The following is a 12,763-nucleotide window of genomic DNA, read 5'->3' on the forward strand; positions in this document are numbered from 1 at the left end:
TAACTTGCTGGCAAAAATACCATGGAAGACCATATCAAAAGCTTTGCTAAAGTCAAGATATATCACGTCCACTGCTTTCCCCTCATCCACAAAGCCAGTTATCTCATCATAGAAGGCAATTAGGTTAGTCAGGCATGACTTGCCCTTGGTGAATCCATGCTGACTGTTCCTGATCACCTTCCTCTCCTCCAAGAGCTTCAAAATGGATTCCTTGTGGACCTGCTCCATGATTTTCCAGGGACTGAGGTGAGGCTGACTGGTCTGTAGTTCCCTGGATTCTCCTTCCTCCCTTTTGTAAAGATGGGCACTACATTAGCCTTTTTCCAGTCATCCGGGACCTCCCCCGATTGCCTGTAGGATGTGTCTGCACTGCGGAGTTGTGCTGGCACAGGTACAGCCCTGGAGCTCTGCTGCTCTAGTCCCTGTACTGGAGGCCTGGCCCTTCACCACGTCTTTGTACAGCACCTATCACAACTGGTCTCTGATCTTGGTTGGGGCCTTGAATGGGTGAAGGGGCCAGGAGTGGAAAAAGGCCCAGTGCTTTCTGCTGCTGTGTGAAACACTCCCAAGGTGCCAGCATTTAACTGGGAATACCAGCCAGAGGAAACTTGCGTGGTTGGTGGTGGGAGCGTTTTCATGCTCAGGATGGGGAGTAGGGAAGCCTGGACCTGATTCAGAGGCAGGGCAGCTCCTTGGAGGGGGAGACACTGGCCTGACAGTCAGAATGGGGAGCCCTGGAGAACCAGCCAAGTTCTTGGGGGATGTGGCATTTGCTCCGAGACGACAGGGCTGGTGCATCCAAAGGGGAGCTGGTTTAAGCAGCTGGGCCCAGCCTGGGATCTCTGTGCTTCTCTGTGACTGGCTGGGCCCTGCGGGGGTCCCAATGACCATTGGACACCAATACATTTTGGCCCAGCAGCCAGTGCTACTAGGGCTAGTGAATGGCATCTGCCCCCCGAGCGGGAGCAGGGGCAGGAGCAGGGTGTGATGCAGCCTGTGTTGGTCTCTTTCAGGAACTGGTGCTCGTACATAGTCACAAGGACAGTTTCCTGCCATGTCCAGAATGGCACCTTCCTGCAGAGGGTGTTCCAAGGCTGCCGCTGGCCTGGGGGCTGCAACGGAGGCAGGTGAGAGAGACGCTGCTGCATCTTTAACCTCCTCTTCCACCACCCCCACTCCCTGCCACGTGCTGCTTGTCTGCTGTGCCGCACGTGGGCAGAGCTGGGCATGGGAGGCACATGCTGCAAGGTGGGGAGGCTTTGCTTCCTCGTAGGGCCCCTCACGCTCGAACTGCTGCAGCCCTGTCGCAGCACATGGGCTGCTCCTCCTTCTCGCACCGCAGAGACCCACTCAGTCTCCACTGGCCGGGTAGCCACACGCTGCTGCTTACTACGTTCCCTCAACCTGTGCAGCAATACTATGGCCAACATCCCTGCTATCCCCAGGCCCAGGAGGAACAGAGGTCTCCCTTCCTGGAGATCTCACTGATTCTGGACTCAGCTAGCTCTGCTCCTCATCTGCCACATCCTTCCTGTGCCTTTGGCTCAGGCCTCAGCTGATGGGCTAATTAATCCTTTAGCTCTCCCAGCTGGGATCCTGATGAACAAATTACATTTTTGCCCCGGCCAGGCCTCTCTGGGGGAGCTAGAGTGATCGGGGTGCTGTAGCTGGTGAGCTGCTCTCTGTCCCAGGCCCCGTGTTACTGGGAGGGGAATGAAGAACTAAGCTGTGGTGCTCATCCAGTCCCAGATTCCTCCCACTGCCCCAGCCCAGAGGGACCATCCGCTCCTGGGGCTGCTCGGCCACTCAGCCTCTGTTGTCATGAAGACTCAGGCTCCCCTCCACCAGCCTACAGCTGGATGCTCCACCTCTTGTCAAGGGAGTGCTCCATCCATCCTGGATCCTTTCACAGCAGCCCCCACCTGGAACGGCTTCCCCACTCATTCCTGCTCCATGTTGCTCCTGCACCGTGGGAGGCTCCGGCCCATCAGCTGATCCCAGCAGGGGCCAGGCAGGAATCCACTCCCTTCCCTTGCAATGCTGAAAAGGGGACAGCAAGGAGCAAACTTCCACCCCCGGGAAGCATCAGGCCTGGGTGCCTGCCGGAGGTGGAGACGGGATACCCACCTGGGCTGCTCTGTAGCCACAGGCCCCTGGTGGTGACTAATGTTAGGGATGCTGGCGCTGAGCTCCTGACGCCCGGGGGGTCCTTTGTGTCTCGCAGCTACAGAGCCATCGTGAGACCAGCGTACAAGGTGGCCTACAAGACGGTCACGGCTCTGGAGTGGAAGTGCTGCCCAGGCCACTCGGGGGTCAGCTGCGAGGAAGGTAGGAAAAGGTGGATGAACAGGGCTCCTGGGGGATGTTCTGAGCTGTGAGAGCCACAGGGCAGCTGCTGGGAGCACTAGGACACTGCAGCCCCAAGAGCTGGCCTGGATCAGAACAGTCCCCTCCTAGCCCAGGATTGAAGGGGCCTGGATTTAGATCCCTTCCACTGCGGGGCAGAGGGGAAGTGGGGCTCAGCTCCCTCTCCTTGTGGGGCAGAGGGGACTCTGGGGGGCAGCTCCCTCTCTATGTGGGGCAGAGGGGGCTCTGGGGGGCAGCTCCCTCTCCGTGTGGGGCAAAGGGGGCTCTGGGGGGCAGCTCCCTCTCCGGGTGGGGCAGAGGGGGCTCTGGGGGGCAGCTCCCTCTCCGGGTGGGGCAGAGGAGACTCTGGGGGGCAGCTCCCTCTCCATGTGGGGCAGAGGGGCCTCTGGGGGGCAGCTCCCTCTCCGTGTGGGGCAGAGGGGCTCTGGGGGCAGCTCCTCTCCGTGTGGGGCAGAGGGGGCTCTGGGGGGCAGCTCCCTCTCCGTGGGGGGCAGAGGGGCCTCTGGGGGGCAGCTCCCTCTCTGTGTGGGGCAGAGGGGGCTCTGGGGGGCAGCTCCCTCTCCGTGTGGGGCAAAGGGGGCTCTGGGGGGCAGCTCCCTCTCTGTGTGGGGCAGAGGAGGCTCTGGGGGGCAGCTCCCTCTCCGTGTGGGGCAGAGGGGCCTCTGGGGGGCAGCTCCCTCTCCGTGTGGGGCAGAGGGGGCTCTGGGGGGCAGCTCCCTCTCTGTGTGGGGCAGAGGGGCCTCTGGGGGGCAGCTCCCTCTCCGTGTGGGGCAGAGGAGGCTCTGGGGGGCAGCTCCCTCTCCGTGTGGGGCAGAGGGGGCGCTGGGGGTAGATACACAGGGTAGTTTGTGTGGGGCAGAGGATACTCTGGGGCAGATAGACAGCACAGCGGGACAGCCATCTCATGGCAGGACAGAGGGAACGCAGGACACCAGCTACCCTAGCAGTGTCTTTGGTTGTCAGCAATGGATCGCCCATGGCTGGATCACTGTTGCTGGCATAGACGGGACCCAGCCACTGGGCACTATGTCAGCAAGGGTGTGATGAGCCCCAGCTCCAATAGCAGCGAAGCCAGTGTCCACGCCAGCTGATGGGGGAGTGCCCTGGAGACAGATCTTCAGGCTGGGTCGGTCATTGCCATGAGGGTCGGCGGGGGCGTGAGTAGTCGGAGGAAGTACAGTGTGAATGCTGCTGACATCAGCATCAGCCCCATGCATCAGCGTCAGACACTGGATGGCAGAGATCAGTCACGGCATCCTCTAGAACGCCCCATGGCACCTTATGCTGCCAACCTAGAAGTCAAGCGATCCAGGGCACCTCCCAGGGAATCTGAGGAGAGAGGTACGGAATCAGAGAGTGTGGGGCAGGTATGGGGGTTCTCATCATTGGTCATCCCTGAGATGATACTGGGGTGACTGGGGAGCTGGGCTGGGGGCAGATTCTTCCCCTGATGTCAGCGATTTCAGCCCTGGGCTGCCTCTTCTAATTAGTTACTGTAGGGCTGCTTGTAAACAGTGGTGCTGTGGAGCGGGGCTGTTGTTATGGTAGGACCACACATGGCTGCACAGCGTATCTCATTCCTCCTGCACGGCTCATCCATGAAAGCCGCATGAACCGGTGCCCGTCGCTAGAGCATCCGAGCCGCGAGCCACAAAAACGATCTGTGGGTATCTGCAGATATCCTGGGATTTGCAGGGCTCTACATTGGGGGCTGGGCTGAGACTCCAGAGCATCCCCCCGCCAGAGCCAATCGGGGAAAGCCATGGACAGCTGTGGGGAGCCCGTGCGGAGTCGCGGACCCTCCACCTGCCCTCGGCTGCCGGGGGCTGCTCTCAGGCCCCCTCCCCCATACCATGGGCAGGTGGAGAGTCTGCCACTGCTCCCCACAGCTCCCTGGCCAGGGGGACACCTGTGGAACTGCCCGGGGGCTGCTCGAGCCCCCCGCCCAGGGGAGGTGGAAGATCCGCCGCGGCTCCCCACTGCTGCCTTCCCGGCTCTTTCCGTGGCTGGGCTGCGGCTCCGACCTGCCCCCCTGGCCAAGGCCAGGTCAGGGAGAGCTGGGTGGGCAGCTGTGGGGAGCCGTGGCAGACCCTCCACCTGCCCTAGGCGTGGGGCCCAAGCAGCCCCCCCACCCAGTGCCCCTGCCCCCCAGGCCTCCCACCCAGGACAGGTGGAGGACTGCCCACCGTCTCTTACCATCAGAAGCCTGCACCGATACAAAATTTGTATCCACATCCGCATTGCTAGCCACAGAACTGGGCCACAGATATAAAGCGGATACCCGCGGATTTGCAGGGCTCTACCCGTTGCAGCATCGCTGGGCACTGCCAGGCCTGCCTGCCAGGGAGCTGCTACTTACTCGCATACCTGCATCTCCCAGCAGGAGGTGCTACAGGGGATGGCCCAGAAGCCCTGACCTCTGCTAGTCGTATAGATGGAAGAGGGTTTTTGAATGTTGTCTGTGAACGCAGTTCCCAGCAGGGCGAGTCTGAGTCTGGATTTAAAACTGGCCTGCGAGAGGGAATTCACCCCTGCCCTTGGGAAATCGTTCCAAGGATTAATTGCTCTCATTGTAAAAAAGGGGCATTTTATTTCCCGTCTGAATTTGCTTAGCTTCAGCTTCCAGCCCTTGGGCATATGAGGCCTTTGTCTGCTAGAGCAAAGGTCAATGTTTTGTTCCCCAGCTAGGTACTTATCAGCTGTCCTCAAGTCACCCCTTAGCCTCTTTGTTAACCCAAATCTCGAGTCTCTCACTGGAAGGCAAGTTTCCAATCCTTTATTCATTCTTGTGGCTCTTCTCCAATTTCTCCTCACACCTCGTTAATTGGGGCCACCAGCACTGGACACGGTGTTCCAGCCGTGGTGGCACCAGTGCCAAACACAGAGGGAAAGTCACCTCCCCGCTCCTACCCGAGATCCCTGGGCATCAGGGAGCTCGTTTGGGTCTCAGCTCCAGCTGATGCTCAGGGGGAAGGAGGTTGACTCAGAGGCTGTCAGCTTGGTGGGGGCCTCCTGGATCACCCCAGAACCAGCTTGGGGGGAGAGCAGGGCTGCCAGGCTCTCCTGAAAGCAGGGGGCTCATTTCTGATGCAGATGGAGCAGGGTGATTTGAACTGTGCCCAGGAATTGCTCCCCCTTGTGCCAAGAAAGGACAGACCAACTTAACCATGACCCCACCATGCTGAGGCAGGCGGGACTCACAACCATTGTGGAGGGGCCAGAGCAGGGGGCAGGTAAGCCGATCTCCCCCATCCGCAGGGCGGGGGCAGGAGGAGCTGAACGGCTGCTGCAGTGATTTTTTCCCAGCTGCAGTCAAGGAAGGCCCAGGCCTGGCTACCCGCCAGCTCCTCTCCACTCTGCCAAGCTATCAGCCTTGGGGTGCCTCCACACATCCTGCTGTTGAACTGGCCGGGGGGATGGGGCGGGGTGGGGGGTGGGGAATGACACCTGTGGGTGGAAGAGGCAGGCTCAATGTCTTGGAGGTGCTCTAACTGGGGGACCCCCCCATAATACACACAGCTCCCCTCAGCCCCCAGCCCCCAGTTAGCTCCCATTGGCATCTCCCATCCAGCCCCCCATTTCCCCATCCAGCCCCTTCAGTAGCCCCCAGCCCCCATCCAGCCCCCCTTGGGCATCCCCCATCCAATCCACCTCACATTCTCTTCTGCATCTCCTGGAGCTGTTCTCAGGTTTCGGTGCAAGCTGACCTGGCCCTGGTCCCCTCGTTGTCTCTGGGGACCAGCAGGCTGCTTTGAAATGTGCTCCAGAGGGAGAGGTGAGAGATGACGGCTGGATGAAGAGGGGGATGGAGGGGCAGCGATATGGGGAGCAGAGGGGCTGGGCGGGTGACCTGAATGGGGCCAAGGCTGAACTAGGCCAGGGAGGGGACACTTGGCTCCTGGAAGACGGCGTTCTTGCTGTCCAGGTGGGGGATCAGAAAGGCGAGGGATCCGGGCACCCAGCCGTGGGTTAGGGTGATTCTCCCTGTGTGTGCCCTTCCCCTGAGCCTGCAGACAGCCCCAGCTGGGCCTGCACCCTGCAGCCCCCCCCCCCAGGCCTGCTCGCTCCCCGAGTCCTATTGCATTGACCGCAGCAATGCTGACTCAGGGGCTGAGGTTAAGGGAGATGCTGAGCCCTGCTTGTTTTGCTGCTTCCTGGCCAGCTGTGGCTGGGAAGTGAGAGCCTGCGAGTGCTCTGCTCGTCCCTCTGCCTCCAGGCCTTGGCAGGCGGCTTCCGAGAGCTAGAGCAGGAGCTGGTGGGGCCTGCTCCATCGGAGCTATTCCGAGGCTGCTCAGCTGCTGCCCAGTAGGGTTGCCAATTTTGGTTGGACATATTCCTGGAGGTTTCATCACATGACATCATCTATAATTAAAGATTCATCTTTAATTCCTGGAGACTCTAGGCCAGTCCTGGAGGTTGGCAACCCCTCTGTTCACTGGGCCTGCCACTAACTCACCCCCTGCCTTTCTCCCCCGATGTCTCGGTGCTTAGGACGTGGGATCTCGGCAGAAAAGCCGAGTGATTGAAACTCGTCTCCCCAGCGCTGCTGAGAAGATCATGTTCCATCTGTCCCAGGGGCAGTGAGCAGTGGCCTTGCCACCCCAGAACAGTTCTCGCTGGCTGACAGCCACCGAGTAACCTCTGCGAGCCAGGGACCCCTTGTGAGTACCCGGTCCCCCAGGGCACTGGGTGTGCTCGCCCGCTGCGCCCCCGGCGTGCAGCACAGGGACAGTTCACACCGCTGGAATCCTGCCAGTGCTGCCTGGGGAATGCAGCGCTCCTGAGGCGCCGGGTCCCAGCACTGTCTCGGGGGTGCCTCCTTCAGAGCTTTTCTCCCCCTGACTGTGGGTCTGGAGCTGGGCTGGGCTCCATCTTCCTAGTGCCGTCAATCCCCTTTCTTCACGGCGCCTGCTGATGGCATCTACAGTCTTCTCAGTGGCGCCCGTGGAAACCCTTCACCCACGAGTCCCAGCAGCAGGTTCTCGCCCTGACTGTTCCCAGCAGTCGGGCCGTGCTGCTGAGGCTGTGCCCAGCTCCAGGCTGTCGCGTTTGCGAAAAGGGGTCTATCAACTCCATGGTACCTGGGTCAGTGCTCTTCATCCTCCCCTGGCTGGAACCCCTCAGGCGGTGCTGGTAAAGACACCCAGCTCCTAGCTCACGGGACTGGCTATAGAGCACGGGTGGGCAAACTACGGCCCACGGGCTGTATCCGAACTGTCAGGGCTTTGGATCCGGCCCGCGGGATTGCCACCCCCATGGTGCCACGGGCCCTGCGCCGCTACCGGAAATGGCCAGCACCACGTCCCTGCGGCCCCTGGGAGGGGTGGGGACAGAGGGCTCCGTGCGCTGCCCTCGCCAGCAGGCACCGCTCCCTGCAGCTCCCATTGGCCGGGAATGGAGAACCACAGCCAATGGGAGCTTGCGGGGTGGTACCCACAGGTGAGGGCAGCGCACAGAGCCCTCTGCTCCCCCCTCCGAGGGGCCGCAGGGACGGCCCCTTCCGGGAGCAGCATGGGGCTGCTATCACCCCGGAGCTGCTCCAGGTAAGCGGAGCCAGGCCGGAGCCCACACCCCGAACCCCTCCTGCGCCCCTGCACTCCAACCCCCCTGCCCTGAGCCCCCTCGTACACCCCGCACCCTCCTCCACCCCAGCCCCTTGCCCTGAGCCCCTTCCTGCACACTGCACCCCCTCCCACACCCCATCCCTCTACCCCAGCCCTACATTCATGGCCCTGCATGCAATTTCCCCACCCAGATATGGCGCTTGGGCCAAAAATTTTGCCCACCTCTGCTATAGAGGTTGAGGCCAGACTGGACCAGCTAGTATGACATCCTGCATATCACAGACCATTAAACCTCACCCACACCAAGCCCAACAACCAGAATTAGATCTAAGTATCACAGCCCTCAGAAGATGTGCCCCAGGCAGAGAACAGGAGGGACCGAGGTGCACCAGTGCTCAAGGCCCCTGCAGTGGCAGGGAAAGGATTAAGTGAGATACACCCCAGATGATCCTGGCAAGCGACCAGTAACCACCTGCTGTGCAAGAAGGTGAAAGCCGCCCAGGGTCTCTGCCAATCTGAGCTGCGGAAAATTCCTTCCCGACCCCAAACCTGGCCATTAGTGTGACTCTGAGCATGTGAGGAAGACTTACCAGCCAAGCACCTGAGAAAGCAAATTCTCTGCTTCACATCGGAGCATTGGCCCACCTGTCCAGTGTCCCATCTCCTGCCATGGCTCTCTCTGATGCTTCAGAGGAAGGAGAGAAGAAAACCTTTGGAATACACTGGGAGGGGAAATGTTCCCTTCCTGACCCCTGCAGGTGATCAGAAAAAGGTCTGAAGCATAAGGTTTTAGGGACGTAAGACATGAACCAGATGGGACCCTGCAGCACCTCAGCCCCAGGTCTGAGCAACATCAGCCTTCAAGTCCAGCCCACGGAGGACACTCACAATGAAGCAGGTTCTCTGGACACAGGGGCTGGATGTTCGGGTGAGCTCGGCACGGCCGGAAACTCGGCCCCAATTCTGGGTGTTGAGCACTTGAAATGTGGCTCTTGGGCCTTTTGAAAACTCTTTGTTGCTTGTTTGCAGGAGCACCTAGGAGCACTAGCCATAGTGCAGGACCCCGGGGTGCTAGGCACTGTACAAAGAGCAAACAGGTGGCCCTGGCTCCCAAAAGCTTACAGACTAAGTATCTGCCGCACATGAAACTCTGCAAGGAAAACCCACTCCTGGCTGAATTAGTACAAGCCAGCTGGCGAGCAGTCCCTTCTCAGAACCAGCTCACTAGCCGAGGGCTCACTGCAGTGCCGTGCACCCAGGGCAAGTGGCTGCTTGCCAAATCTCAAATCAGCAATCCCAGACTGGACGTAGGAGTCAGAAGGTCCAGTGGAAACCTAAGGGGGACTGGCTGGGTAATGAATAGAGTTGGTTAGAAAATGGGGAGTAGGGAGGGGTACAGCAGACATTTTCAAAACTTTTTTCCCCATTGGAACATATTTTGGTTGAAAAATGGCTGATCAACTCCAGTGATCAACAGAGATGATGAAACTGATGTGCTTTGTACAGCACTGTGCACCATACAAAGGAGCAAGGGGGCAGTACCCTCTGGGGTCATCCCCTCATGCTTCGTCCACAAGCCTTAGCCAAAGGCTACACAGCAAAGATGCAAACTGGGCACAACTCTGTGAGGAAGGAAAGAGATGGCCTCCTAATCCATAGCAGCCTGCCAGCGAGTCAGAAATGAACTGCAATAAAAAACGGGACACCTGGTATGAAGTCCCATTACTGGGAAACTCTATCCTGCATGCAGCTATTTGATGTATTGAGCTTGGCAACACTCAGATGACTTGACATGGCAATAGCTGTTGGGATTCAAAGAAAGAAAGAAAGAAATGGAAAAGGATTGGAAAAGAGCTGGCTAGAGAAAGAGAGCGATGGAGAAAAGAAAGAGCAGCAGTGCTAGCGTGGTTGGGAGATTTGGAGAGGAGGGTTGGGCCCAGTCTGTCTCGGCAGTGGGCTGTCTGTCCCCTCCTGGCCTGCCTTGGAACTAGTTCCGCGGGTGGTATTCCACCTCCCCTCCCAGCGACCTGTGAAGGGTTGACAAAGGGAAGTGATCAGTTCTTCCTGTTTGTTGAATCCTTCCTCCCTGGGTCAGCGCATTGCCCCCCCCGCCCCAGCTGCTTTCAAAGGCAGTGGGAAGATCTGTCCCGCCAGGGGTCTGCCATTCACTCCGCCAGCCTCAGCCCATTAGCAGCCAAACAGGTGCCAAAATGTGACATGGGACTGCAGCAGTCTGGGAAGGCAGCGACCCCTGTCGCTCAGGCTCTAGCTAGAGGCTCCGGAGGGACTAGTCAGGGCAGGATTTATTTATTCAGCTGGTCTTAATTTGGGTGGGGAGAGAGGGAGCAGGAGGGAGCCTCCTTCCTCGCTCCCTCCTCCCAAGGTAGGAGACATGAGCTCCCCCCACCCCCTGCACATCTCTAACAGGACCCAGCTTGTGTTGCAGGCCAGAGCCCCTGCTGTGCAGTACACTGCGAGCCACGTGGGAGCCTAGCCATGGATTTCAGGAGGGGCAGGCCTGGCTCCAAAGAGGCATGCGCAGCCTTGCGGCTGGGGCAGCCAAAGGGGCGTGCTCAGCAGGGATGGCTCTGTGTTTTTTGCTGCCCCAAGCACGGCAGTCAGGGAGCCTTCGGTGGCGTTTCTGCGGGAGGTCTGCCGGTAACGCGGATTCGGTGACGGTTCCGCGGGTGATCTGCCGGTCCCGTGCCTTCCGCATAGCCGCCGACTAATTGCTGCTGAAGTCGTGGGACTGGTGGACCTCCCACAGAAACGCCACCGAAGGCTCCCTGACTGCCACCCTCACAACAACCGGCACCCCCCCTCCGGCTTGCCGCCCCAGGCACGCACTTGCTGCGCCGATGCCTGGAGCCGCCCCTGGTGCTCAGAGTGCTCAGACTCCCAGCTTGTCAAATCCCAGCCTGCCAACGAGGGCTGGAGCCACTCTGGAGCCCCAGCCGGGAGCCAAAGGACATCGAGGCCCAGGCCATGGATGTGCAGGGTCAGAGTGGCAGTGGGCACTCTAGTGGCAGCCACAGGTCCCCTGTCCGAAGAGGAGCATGTTTGGGAGGGGTCTGGGCAATGACCAGGTTTGGTCTGGCCAGTGTCCAATGGGAGCAAAGGTGGAATCTGTGCAATGCCCAATGAGAGGGGAGATGTGGTCTGTGCAGTGACCAATGGGAGAGGAGATGGGGGTCTGTGCAGCATCAGTGGGAGTGAAGGTGGAGTCTGTGCAGTGGGGTCAGTGCAGTGTAGAGGTGCCGGAACAGGGGGGCCAGGGGGCCAGGGCCCTCCCACTTTTTACCAGCCGTAACGGCAAGTGACAGGGGGTGGAGAGGAGTAAGCGGGGCAGGGTCTTGGGGGGAAGAGGCAGTGTGGAAGCAGGGCCTTGGGGGAATGGGTGGCACGGGGGCTTGGGGAGAAGGGGCAGGGCCTCAGGGGCAGCACAGGGGGGATGGGGCCACGGTTCGGGCACCTGTGGTCCCCTCCTCCCCGCTCCCGGTGCAGTGTCCAATGCAGGAGCGCCGCCAGCTTTTTTGGCGCCATAGGCAGTGGAAGGTCCCGCCCCCGAAATACTGCCCCCGACAGAGGCGGCGGAAGGTCCCGCCCCCAAAATACGGATGACGACTGGGGTGGCTGAAGATCCGGCCGCCGCGGTCACCGCCCCCCAGATGTTAGCGCCCTAGGCAACCACCTAGGTCGCCTAATGGGTTGCGCCGGCCCCGGTCCAATGGGAGGGGAGATGGGGTCTGCGCAGTGTCCAGTGGGAAGGGAGGTGTCCAGAGAGGATCTCTCTATTACGAGGTAGCCCAGGCTGTGGAAAAAAATAATTAAAACGGGACAAATGGGGGGCTGTATCTCAGGAACGCTGTCACCCAAGGACCTCAGATTTGCACTGCAGACTCCGCCCTGGCCCATGGCCTGGCATGCCAGTTTTCAAGCCGAGTTGGTGATGCATATGGATTTTAGAGACGATAAAAATTCAGCTGTAAACGGAAACCACGTTGCCAATGTAGCGGTGGCAGGCCATGGCGCTAGCTCAGACCTCCTCCACCCTGTGGAGACCTGCAGAGGGCCTGGACAGCTGGGACCACCTAGGGCCAGGGACCTTGGCTCTGCTCCTCTATTGTCTTTTTCCGGCACTGGCTCTGAACAAAACAGCCCCACCCGGCTGCCCCTTCCCTTCACTGTCTGCAAATATTTACACTGCGCTTGTGAACTGCTTCCGGGGCTGGGGTGGATCACCCTGGGGGGCAGCACAGCTGCATGTGTGTCCAGCCCTGGGAACCTCGGGGAGGGGAGGAGATGCCCTGACCTGAGGACCCCAGAGTAGGGGGAGAGGAAAGGTGGTGTCAGCGCCTCCTTCCAGGTCCCTGCTCAGCCCCTCCCCAGCCAGGTGGCAAGTAGTGAACAGGAAGTTGAGTCCTGGGGCACCACCCAACTCTACCTGCTCCTGGCTACAGGGGCTGGGGGGATTTTTAACCCCTTGGATGCTGGAATTCAGAGCTGTTGTACATGTAGAGCAGTTGGGAGGGAGGGGAGTCTGGAGGCAGCAGGGCACCTCTTAGGGCTCAGAGCCCTTTGTGCCAGCCCCAATGGCCTTTCAAAGGAGTGGGCCGGTGCGCGGGGCTCAGCAGGGGACACAAGCCCCACAGCTGGGGGACAGCAGGCCAGGGCCGGTGTGCTAGTGAGGGATGGCAGGGCCTTGCTGAGAGCCTCACCAGCACCTTCAACAGGCAGCCTGGGACCCAGCAGTGGAAGGGGGCGGTTAGAACCTAATTGGCTCAGCCTGCAGCTTCCCTTCCTGCTCAGGCCTCACCCCTCCCCTCCATGGG

At 60.1% G+C, this 12,763-nt stretch overlaps 1 protein-coding gene across 13 annotated transcripts in view; it reads left to right on the forward strand.

Moving 5' to 3' along the window:
* Positions 1-12,763, forward strand: part of EMID1 (EMI domain containing 1) — a 114,988-nt gene that overhangs the window by 53,407 nt on the left and 48,818 nt on the right. For all 13 annotated transcript variants that reach the window (XR_005589575.1, XR_005589579.1, XR_005589573.1 and 10 more), the window contains exons 3-4: positions 1,014-1,127; positions 2,225-2,328. Coding sequence is in view for 5 of the 13 variants with exons in the window: in XM_039505210.1 (XP_039361144.1) it covers positions 1,014-1,127; positions 2,225-2,328 (218 nt within the window). In the remaining 8 variants the exon portion in view is untranslated. The remainder of the gene's footprint in view (positions 1-1,013; positions 1,128-2,224; positions 2,329-12,763) is intronic.

This window comes from Mauremys reevesii, linkage group 18, assembly GCF_016161935.1.
Source record: "Mauremys reevesii isolate NIE-2019 linkage group 18, ASM1616193v1, whole genome shotgun sequence".
In the NCBI taxonomy this organism is placed as follows: domain Eukaryota; kingdom Metazoa; phylum Chordata; order Testudines; family Geoemydidae; genus Mauremys; species Mauremys reevesii.